This window comes from Quercus robur, chromosome 8 (assembly GCF_932294415.1).
Source record: "Quercus robur chromosome 8, dhQueRobu3.1, whole genome shotgun sequence".
NCBI lineage: Eukaryota > Viridiplantae > Streptophyta > Magnoliopsida > Fagales > Fagaceae > Quercus > Quercus robur.
In genome coordinates, this window is record NC_065541.1 from 43,514,749 (window position 1) to 43,526,756 (window position 12,008).

The 12,008-nt window shown below is 33.0% G+C and overlaps 1 protein-coding gene across 1 annotated transcript; it reads right to left on the reverse strand.

The window, feature by feature from the left end:
- Positions 1-648: 648 nt before the first annotated feature.
- On the reverse strand, positions 649-1,362 carry LOC126695619 (glutaredoxin-C9-like). Its single transcript, XM_050392441.1, has one exon. It carries the CDS (start codon positions 1,274-1,276, stop codon positions 839-841), a length of 438 nt encoding a protein of 145 aa, XP_050248398.1. The 5' UTR covers positions 1,277-1,362; the 3' UTR covers positions 649-838.
- Between the last annotated feature and the right edge of the window lie 10,646 nt (positions 1,363-12,008).

Sequence of the window (12,008 nt, forward strand, 5' to 3'; positions counted from 1 at the left end):
GGCTATAATTTCTAAACGATAGAAGAGGAATTGGAAATTGTAAGCAATAATGATGATTGTTACTTGCTACCAATCAAGACATGCCCGTGTAGAATTTGAAACTCAAACCAATTCACATGTCCCATTAAACGGGGATATTGACTAACTTTCTTTTGATGAAAATGGGATATTGACTAACAGTACTTTAAAATTAGGCCATTTAAATGAAGGGTACAGCTGTGGTTCCCCCTATCATTGCTAAAAGGGCTCAGAAGTGAGATATAATATTACCCTCCAGGATAATTTTAAAAGAAGAAAGTTAGGTGGATGTAATAAGTTACCTCCATGTGATGCAAGGATGTGTCTTTTTGACCAAACCAACAAAATGAAATTTCATTCGACACAACTGGAAACAGCTATGCACTTTACAAATACTACCAAAACTTTAAACTTACAAAGAAGTAAAGGTCTTCCAAGAAATAGAGAGAGAACCAAAAGGGGGAAAAGATACAAATGAAAATAAGAAGAAGATGCTAGAAATTAAGGCCTGTTTGTTAATGTTGTTTGAACTACAGTTTTTTGTTATATAAATAACGTGTACATATTTTCACAACATTTTTTCACTTACTGGTATTTTCATAATACTTAAACAACGTTACTAAAATAATATTACCAAACGGACCCTTGATCTACTGGTGTTTTATTACTTTTATCCTCTAAACAAAACAAGAAAAAAAATCTGCATTTCTTTTAATACAAATTCTAAAGTTGCAAATAAAAATAAAAATAAAAATAAAAACTTGTTGAAAAGATAAAATTAAATTAAATTTTTTAAAAAAAGGTTACAAAATTGCATGAGTCAGAGCCACAAGGCCCCAGCTTCTTTTAATATAGGAACCAACTCTCCAGAAATATGTGTAGCCATAACCCGATCCAATCCACCAAACAACCTGCCCCCAATAAACACTGCCGGAAATTGAACCTTCCCATCTTTTCCATTGCTAATCATCTCCAATTCCTTAACAACCCCAACCTCATCTTTCTCATCAACCTCATAAACTGCAGGGTTTACACCGAGGCCTAAAAGTAAGCGCTTCACTACATGGCTCATGCAGCACCCACGCCTAGCAATTACTATCACTGCATTCTCTGCCACCATGTTTAACATAATATTTTCTGATCCCTCAGCTTTTAAGGCTTTGGATGAAACAAGCTGAGGTATATTGGTATTATTGTTGATGAAGTGGGCTCTGGTGTGAAGTGGTTGCCATGACTTGTAAGGTATTGCTTCTTGCATTTTTGTGAGAGATTTTTTGTAGAGAGAAAAACAGAGAGAGAGAGAGAGAGAGTGGATGCGTGGGGTTTATTTTGCCTAATTGGTGTGGCAAGGAGAGAGTATAAATAGTTGGGGGAGACTTGGAAACTTGAAAGGGTCATACGTCAACGGCAGTTGGGCACTTGGGCTTTTGATTACGCGTTGTAATATGTCATTTGGTTGTGTCTGACGTTTACTTTGTGTCACTCTTTTGTTCTAGTGTGTTTGTTCGAGGTACCTAGAGAGCCTGACTTATTTTTTATTTTTCTTTAAAAAAAATGTTAGTACCGCACACTTTTAGGCATGTTTTACTACAATTATTTTATATGACAGACTATAATTAATGAAAAAAAAAATAGTAGATTCATGTAATAGTAATAAACAATCAATTATAATCTGTCATATAAGACAATTATAACAAAGTGTGTGAGACTGACATTATTACTTTTTTTTATTTATTCCTTGTTGGTGGTCACTGGTCACTATAAAAATTGTCTAAAGGCCATGTATCAATTTTTAGATAGAATATCATTGATCTAGATTAGATGTAAGCAAGCAAAGCATGGGTGTGATTTCAACTTGTGGTGACGTCTACCAAATAAACAAAACCACGTTGTGTTACCCAATACCCATGGAAAAAATTCCACGTTATTATCGGCCAAAGCGTACACGGTGTAGTGGTAATCCATAGAAAGTTGGAAATATATTTATTATTAAAAATATAATTGTATACTACGTCAGCATGAAAGCGAGCTCTCCGAAGCGTTTCGTCAGAAATAGTAGACTATTTTATACGGTGTTCAAATCCAGGTTGCCGTGTTGATTAGGTACGACCGTTTTGTACCATGGTATGGCTGTTTAGGTGCTATCAACACCTTCCTGACAATTTCCTGCACATACATACATTCAAATGCAATCCACATGTTGCATGGCCGGTGCTAAATGCCCTTTTTCTTCTTCTAACCGCCCTTCTATTGAATTTTTACATTTACTTCTTATTGTAATTAAAACCAAATTTATAGAACTTACTATATTTTATTATAGGATTAAATTTGTTGCACATAAATTGTTTTACACACACCTAATAAAATATCTGAAATGGTGATTTAAAGTTACGATTTCTCAATTCACAATTTTAGTTATCTTTTGGGGTATGTGTAAAATAATTTGTGTGTAATAAACATTACTCTATTTTATAATTAATTACTTTTATTTAACCTAATCAATTCTTGCTCAGTGTAAATTTGGTATTATTCCATTCTCCACAGACTTAGTGTGCCTTGGATATGCTTTAAAAAGATTTTTTTTTTTTTTTTTTTTTTTTTTTTTTTTTGCTTTTTGTCTCAACTTTTGCAAATAACCTAACTTTCAAAAATATTGACCAAACTAAACCTAAATAGGCTATGCCTAATATTGGTCCTAGTCTAACCAAACTAAACCTAAATAGACTATGCCTAATATTGGTCTTAGTCTAACTCATTGCCAAAGAGTAGTACATTAATTTCTTGACTTCGTACCATTTGGTTGTCTTATAGAAAAAGTGATGGTTTATTTGTGCAACTGATAAAATTTTTCATTGAAGTGTGGTATTATAGAAAATAACACACAAAGAAACATTTCTCTCTCTCTCTCTCTCATCAATTTTATCAAAGCATTTATGTTGTGGATGTATGTGTTTTGTTCTCGTAACCAAGGTTTTTAGAACCGGACCGGACCGGGAGGTCGGACCGTGAAAACTAGGAACCGAGATGAAAATCGGTTTTTTAAGCATAAAGAACCGGATTATTTGTTAATTCCGTAAACCCCTAAAACCGTGGTTAGACCACACGAACTGGTGAGAACCGTGTGGTCCAACGCCTTAGCAATTTTTTTTTTAAAAAAAAAAAACAACTTAACACAATTTTATTCTTCTTAATTAAATTATCCATCTCTTACAAGGAATAAAATAACTTATAATTAAAATCTTTCAAAGATATTCAATTTTACTTCAAAAATTAATTATAAAATTTTAATGTTTACATGGTTATTGTGGGGGCTACGGCCCAAAATAACGAGTTGGGCCTTAGGTCCGTCCGAGGAGGCAACGAGTCCGTCCGAGGAGGCAACGTGGCTCAAGGATCCACGTTTTAAGCCTTATCACGGGAGACAAAGAAAAAAGGTCTGAGGAGGAATTCCTCCTCGGACACTGAAAACCTGGAGCAAAGGTACATCCAAACCACTGAAGCCCATCCCCTAAATACGTGAAATGGGTGGAAATACAAAATATTTCAGTAAAAGCTGTCACCACCACATTGAATGCACTACAATCACCTTCCTGGTTGCATTAATGTGAAGAAGACCCCTAAACAGTGTTGCCTTGACCACCGCAACTCACAAAGGACTAAAAGAGGTGTCTGATGGGATGGGTGCTCAAGTGGAGGCTTGGATGATCAACAAGTGTAAAGCCCAGATGGCAAAGAGGGGTCTATATAATGTATAGAAACCCCCAAAAGAAAGGGATATAGAAAAAGAGGGGCAAGAAGACTGGGGCATGAAAAGAAATTCTAATGTACTGGTCTGTATACATAAATATAACTTTGAACCTCCTCGGACTAGAAGATTTTTCAACGTAATGGTTTATGTTCTTGCTCATGTGTACTTATGTCCCATGCAAGTCTTTCTCTAACTTATTTAACCTTAGTTCTTAAACCCATACTCTACTATATTGATTGTGTTGGGTTTTTTGGATCAAAACTTCACACGATTGGGGTTTGGGGTCCAAAAATTGTCCCGCCACCATTATTATTTTATTTTATTAACTTTCTTATTTAATTATTAAATATATGCTTGAAAATCATTAAATTTCCCTCACATATATAGATATATTGTCAATTTTGCTAGTTTTATAAGTTTAATATCTACATTTAGGCTTTAATTAATTATGACGTCATCACGATTCGACCCCAATTCAATTTCGGTTCGACCTCAAAAACCTTTAACCTCTCCCTTTTACGGTTCAATGAACGGTTCGGGTCTGAAAACCTTACTTGTAACAAACACCATTAGTGCGTCTCATCAATACATATCCTAGGAGGCTTAGAATTTAAAACACTAACTTTTATGTTTTTTGAAATAAAATAGCTTTTAATTTTTTATAATACATTTAACATAAAAGTTACCAAAAATCATATCTTTTAATAAATATTATGCAAATAAGCAAAATCCAATCATGCTTATTTGAAAGCAGATTTTTTTTTTCTTTTATGTTAAACTATATAAGAGAAGGAGATGATGAAATTTATAGTCATTAATCCATTTAAAACTAACTGAGAATGACTAAAAACTTAAATTTATAAGTAGCTAGTTAAACTATCACAGATGACATAATGCTTTATATAAATATGATAGAATTTGAAACTTATGACTAGGTGGCAAACAATTAGCTAAAATACTATTCTCTCTGTCCTAATTTGTTTGTCCTGTTTGAAAAGTCAAACTTTTTTTTTAAAAGGGAACACCATTTATTATATTGTCTGTCTTATAAAAATATATAAGTTTACAAAACTACCCTTAAATAAATTTATCAGTTTTTTTTTTAGAGAGTTATTCTTAATGAGACAATTAAAAAGACGCCCCAATTAGATTGATTTTTTAAATATTTGTTAGTTTTCTTTTCAAATAGTTTTGAAAATAAAGTAGGGATATAATAGGAACATTAGTAAATTAATGACTTTTATTTTTAGAAACAAGACAATATTTTGGGACATTAGATTTATTTTTTAAATATTAGTTAGTTTTTTTTTTTCAAATAGTTTTGAAAATAAAGTAGAAATATAATAGGAACATTAGTAAATTAATGACTTTTATTTTTAGAGATAGGACAATATTTTGGGATATCCCAAAATGAAATAGAGGACAAACAAACTAAGACGAAGGGAGTAATAAGTTTTTTGGATGTAGGTGAGATGCAAACTTAGAGTTATAATTCCTTTTTTGCTGAAACTTAAGAGTTATAATTCTGAATTTCCTATACTTATACTATTTTATTTTTAAATAGAAAATTTTAGAAAAACTTACATACAATTAATCTAAACTAAAATTAATGTTATATACGCAACATCATCCAATTTTTGTATACTCCTGAATCTTAAGGGAATCTTTTTAAGATGAGTGACATCAATGTGTCAAATGTCATGACGTGAATTATTAACAAATAACAAATAACAAGCTTATCCGTTCCCATCAAAAAAAAAAAAAAAAAAAAAAAAAAAAGCTTATCCGTTACTTAAAAAAATGTCACAATTACATCAATACATGCTTGCAATACTCAAATTAATAATTAATGACTATTACAAATATCTTCTTGATTTATACTTCTTTCCCTTGTTATTTTCTTAATAAATTATTTATTTTATTTATACCAAGTGGTTGTATACTTCTATTAATTTTTCATCCACTATCCAAATTTTCTTTCTTTAAAAAAAAAAAAAAAAAAAAGTGAAGAACTTGTAAATGGCATAATACCTTGTTTGTTTAGTTCGTATATACAAAGAAAAAGGAAAAAGCCTTAGGGCGGACGGTGCGTAAAGCTCACGTCAGCAAAAGGGGGGGAACGTTAATTTCACTCATACATCATCATCTGTGTGGTGTGATTTCACGACCGGGTCCCACCACGTGGCGTAGATAACTCTCCCTTCACCTTACGTCACCAGCTTCCAAAACTGATCTGTCTAATGCCCACCACGTGGCAGATCAAACACGACCTTTCGCGCTTCGTGACGCAATCATGACATCAGAGCGCACCTTGTTTTAGTCCGTGGTCGTGTCGTGTGCCATAACGCCACCACCACGTGTTCCACGCCGCCTAGAGCTATTATCTGGTTCTTTGCGGCGCAGGGCTTGCATTTTGGACTTGACATAAATCCCTCATCATTTTTTTATTTTATTTTTTTTTTTGGGAGAAACTCTCTCATCATTCTTTTATGGCCTTGTGGGATTGGAATTGGATTTGGGGAGATCATATTATGTCATAATATAATAATATGTATTGTATGGTTCGATTTCAGTAAATATCACCCAAATGATAATTATATATTTAATATATTCTACTTCTTTAAATTTTTTTTTTTTTTTTTATAAAGATTATGTGACCTTTAATAATTTTGACCATTTACTTTAATTGTTGTAGTCTTAAACGATTATGTATAATTATGAACACAAACGGATATTTTGAAAGATATAATATGGTTTATATTGTCCACTTCATAATAATTGCTCTTATTATCAGGCTAAAATACAAATCAATTTTTGGTGTAGATTGGATATGAATCATAGATTTCATTTTCGACATTAAAAAGATTTATTAATTAAACTAATTGGAACCCACAAAGTGTTATTTAATAAACAGTTTTTTTTTAGAATACTGTTGATGCCCACTTGTTTTACAAAGGGCCCAACAGTAGAAGAAGCCCAACAATAGGGAAGGTGAGAAGGAGAAAACGGTAAAGAAATAAGGAAAAAAGCCCAGTAGGCTGGAATGATAGGGTTGATGGCCAACAAACCCACAAGAATAAAAAGAGGTAAAGAAGGAGTAAATAGGCCGAGCAAGCCTAGTAAATTAAATGGGTTGGCTTAAAGACTAATATGTCCGAAAAGTAATAAAAGGTAAATATGTGATAATTGGGCCGAAGAAGCCCAAAGAGTTTAGTAAAAAACTTATGGGAGTAAAAGAAGTAAAGAAAAAGTAAATGGGCTGAAAAAGCCAGAAAAATGAAGTAGTAAAATAGGTTGGCACCGCAGGAAATGTTGGCCAACATAGCCCAAAAAGTAATAAGAGATAAAGATGTGAAAAGCAGGCCAAGGAAGCCCTAGGCAAAAGATTGATGAAGAAATGGGCTGACACGGCAAGAGCATCAGCCCACAAGTCCACGGGGTAACAAGAAATAAAAAAAAAGAGGTAAAGTTCTAGTAGGCACATGAAGTGATATGATAGGATCAATAGCCAAAAGGCCCATGATCATAGAAAAGGAAAGCATGGGCCTGGCAGGAAGATGAGGGCTTTTGTCCAAGCAACACCCAGTCCAAGAAGGGGTAAAAGGCAGAGAATATGAGCCTAAAAGCCCACACATCCTTCACATCACAAGAGATAAACATCAACTAGTACATATGGCAGAATCAAACAAATGCTGGGGTAGTAGAAATGGTGCGAAGGCCAGAAAGAAACAAATTTAGACGGTAAGGAGCATGGATAAAGGGTCAGGGCATCACCTACTTAATCAGCCAATACATGAGAGGTAGGCCACATGTCAAGGCTTTTAGAGGGTGTGGTTTGACGGTGGAGAGAAAAAGGGATCTATTTTGGGGTTTCCGCTTAAGCTTCTTTAGGAGAGATGTCTTGTTGGAACGACATCTCACCCAAAAGAGGTAAGTATAGGCTGAGACCATTTGATGCATGCCATAAAGGTTGGTAATGAGGAGGCTTAATCCTTATCCGGATGAGTGAAGTGAAAACAGAGAGAGGTAAGAAACAAGAAATAGAGAGTGGTGCAACCAACACACTTTGAGCAAAGGTAGTGGTTGGGCAGCCGGCAGGCCAGTGGGCAGTGCTAGAAGGACATGCATAAGGAGCCAAAAGCAGTTGAGGAATAAAAATGGTAAATCCCACAATGGTAGATGGTATAAAAAGGGGTAGCTGTGAACAATGAAAAGGGGAGGAACAAAAGGAAGGAGATGTAGAAAGAAAGAAAAGAAAGAATAGAGAAAAAGAAAGAATGCACAAAAAAACTAGAGGGATACAAACAAGTGGTAGGAATAGAGGCATGCATCAATAGACCACCTTTTCCTTTTCCTTTTAACAAGCCCACTCTCTAAGGGATTGAGAATCGAAGTTTAAACCATTTAGGTCCTTTTTCCAAAGTGCGTAGCTTCTATGGTAGAAGCCTTCCTTGAGGTTACTCACGTTGGAGATTGGCTCCCTTCTTAGGCTCGCTTCTACTAAAAAACTAAGCCTACTTTTCTGGCAGACAAGTTTTCTTTTCACTATTTATGCTTATTGGGTGATTAGTTTACTGTTCAATTATTAAGTTATTTGTTGTAGCGTTATTTCCATTTGTTGTATTATTCTATCGTAACTTTATTAGCTACCTTCCTTCTCGATGTTAGTCTCATTCATTCCGTTTAGTATTTTAGTTATTCTACCGTACTATATTCCTGCTATAACATCTGTAATAGTTATTCTTGCCATGACCATGACATACACCCCAGCCCGTGAAGCTTCTACCAGAACGCGTCTATATTGGGATGGCTCAACTTGTGCACAAGCTGGCCTAAAGTGTAGCCCCATTTAGGCCAGTCCTAACTCTCTTACCTCAAATCTACGAGCCGCAGTGCAGCAGGAGGTATCAAGGCCCAACAACGCAAAAAGGCCCACCACAAATACTAAGTATTTTTAACACACACACACGGAGATTATTTAATAAATAGCTAGATGTGTTAGTTGAGTTATAAAAATATTAGTGTGTGTAGCGGGGGAGCCAAAAAGTTTTCAAAGTGGGCCAAGCTAAATATATAATTAAAAAATAAATCCAAATAATAACATGCATGTGCACATGCATGCACGCACACACACACACATATATAGGTTTTGCTACATACTAGGGTATGTGCCAGCAAAAAAAAAGGGATAAGTGTCTAAGGTCCACTTTTTCATGCGCATTGCACATGACTTTTGAAGACATGTCCCTCTTTTTGCTGCCACATACCCTTATATGCAACAATTGCTTATATATGGAATGCTTGTAATTTTAATGTAATGTATGACATTTTCTTACATAAACAAAAATATTTGTTTCTCCAAAAATTTAAAAAAAAAAAAAAGCATTAAATATACTTTAACTTAATGAGCTATATATGGCAAAAGAGTAATTAGAGGGAATGAAAAATACATTAGTAAGATATAAAACTACATTACATGTTTTTAGTAAAAATCTAAGGTGGGACCATTTTTGAAATTTATGTCCAAAATTAAATTTTTTTTACCAAAAATATAAGAAGGAGAAAGGATTTTTTTAAAGTCAAGGAGAGCCATTGCACCACCTAACCGTGCCCCCCCCCCCCCCCCCCCCCTCTGCCCCTATATATAAAGAGAATTTAAGAATTAATATGATTATTATAAGCTTGTTTAAAAAATTCTATATATTATTTTTGTGTTCATGTATTCTAATAAGTATTACTATTTCATTAAAAAAAAAAGAATTAATATGGTTATATATATATATATATATATCAAAGAGGCATACTTAAATTTAATACTACCAATGTTTCTTTTCAAATTTTTGTCAACGTTTGGGGGGGGGGGGGGGGGGAAACATTGTAAGCATATCATTTATAAGACTATGCAAATTTCTAAATTTTTAATTTTTAATTTTTAATCTTGGTCGAGTATTTAGTTGATGGAAAAAAAAAAAGAAGGAAGAAACTATTTATATATTTTGTTTTAAATTTTTAACTTAATTTTTTCTATTGTAATGCAAATAATTTATTTAATTTTTATATTTTTAAAATAGTATAAAAATGAGTTCTTGTAATAATTCATTGAAAGAAACAACCAGTTTTTTTTCTTTTGAACATGTCAAATTTTTTTCATTAACATTTTATTTGAATTAATAGTAGTTTTTGACTAGCAGTTTTGGAGTTGGCGTGTTGTTGTATGTTTGTGTGATATCAAAAAATAAAAAATAGTAGTTTTTCTATTAAAAAAATTATTGGTTTTGAATAAGCTGGAGGTAATTTTAAATAGGCTTGAAATAAAATAGGTAAGAAGTAGCTTTAAATTGGATGGATACTTTGCATAAATTTGGAGTACAATTAAAATATTATTTAGATACTTTGCTAAGCTTCCACTTTAATATATTCCTATTACCTAACACGTGCAATGCAAAAAAAAGTTCCAAAAAAAAAAAATTATATATGATACATTTTTAATTAATATGTTTTAATAAATAAAATTCAAATTGAGATTTTTTTCAAAAAGAACTTTCAATTGCTTAAATTTATCAAAAACTTTATTACAAAATTTGTAGAATTTGTTGATTGTTTGGGTTGCTTTATAGTTTATACCCAAAGAAATTGGGTTCTAATTAACTCAACCTAACATAATTTAGTATTAATTGTAACACCTTTATTTTATATCTGCTATTACTAGTCAATACTCTTTTCAATACATAGGAAAGTCAGAACAAAATAAATTATATATTGATACATATATAGATAATAAGTATTAATGAAAAAAAAAAGTATTGTGGGAGGGGAGGAACTGAGCATGGAATAGGAACTGTGGGCTTGGCCTGAGGAGGAAAAAAGGCCACACGCACATCAGATCTTGGCTCGACCCGCGGGCCTAAGCTCGAGGATGATAGATAAAGAGGCTAACCTCCCAAGGATCCCGAGGAGCGAGCATCCCTCAAGGATTCTTAAGCAAGCCGACAATGCTACGAGACAAGAAATCGAGGGAGGAGGAAGGGACAAATGAACAAAAAAAAAAAAAAAAATCTAGATAAAGTAGCCATCACCTCCGCATTTAATGCACTGTACTAACTCAGGTGGCCACATTAATGAATGAGTGACCCCTGAACAGTGGCCTCACAGCCTGCAACACAGTTTACCACCTCCAACATAGCTCTGATGGACAAGCATCCAAAGGAAGAACCTTGACAGTACAAGTGGAGGGCTAAAATGCAATCATAAGGACTATATAAAGGAAAGTAATACCTCCAAGAAAGGAGATGAAACTTGAAAGAAAAGAATAGAAATTGAAGAACAGGACTCTATATTAAACACTTAAACCTTTTCTTTCTTTTTTTTTTTCTTTTTTCTTTTTTCTTTTTTAATTATCTCCTCAGCCATACCCAAGGAATTGTTATTCCTATATTGTTGTGTTTCTTTTGTTCCCTTTAAAGCTTTAACTCCATTGCCCCTTTAGCTGGATCATAATTACACATCAAAGTTGACCTTGCAAGCCTATACTTTAACAAATTAATTGCACTGGGCCTAAAGAATCTGACTCCACTATTCTAAGTGGGCTTTACTTTTTTGGGCTCCTACAAGTATAATGGAGGAGCTTGTAAGGGTAGTTTAGTAAATTAACTCAAAGCAACAGCAAAAAAGGGAGAATTCAACTATTATTGTTATATTTTTTACTATCATGCACAAGGGTTTGCACACCCTGACTTAGATCAGTCTAGCCTAAAACCAAACAACAATACAAATCAATGGCAACCCATCCCAAAACCAACCAACAATATAGATTACAAATCTCTCCCTCATGAATATCTTTTTTCTATCTGACTATCAATATCTCCAACTCTAGGAGTAAAGAGTGAGTGTTTGTGAGTTCTCTTTTTATTATAAATTTATATATTATTTGTATGAGTGTGTGTTTGATACTGATTATGTGCATTATTTATTTATTTATTGTTATAATTTTATTTATATGAATGTGTGTATGTATAATGTAAATATAATATAAATTTATATAATTTAATAATTAATAAATATAGAGAGTTTGTTACATGTGTATTATTATTATTATAACATTTTGATATAGATTTAGTGATTTAAAAAATAAAGAAAGTAAAGTTAGTGATTGTTGAAGTATTTGATTGGTTAAGTAAACACATAGTGTATTATGTATATGAGATTAAATTCTGTAAGGATGTGATGTAAAACCCAAATTTTA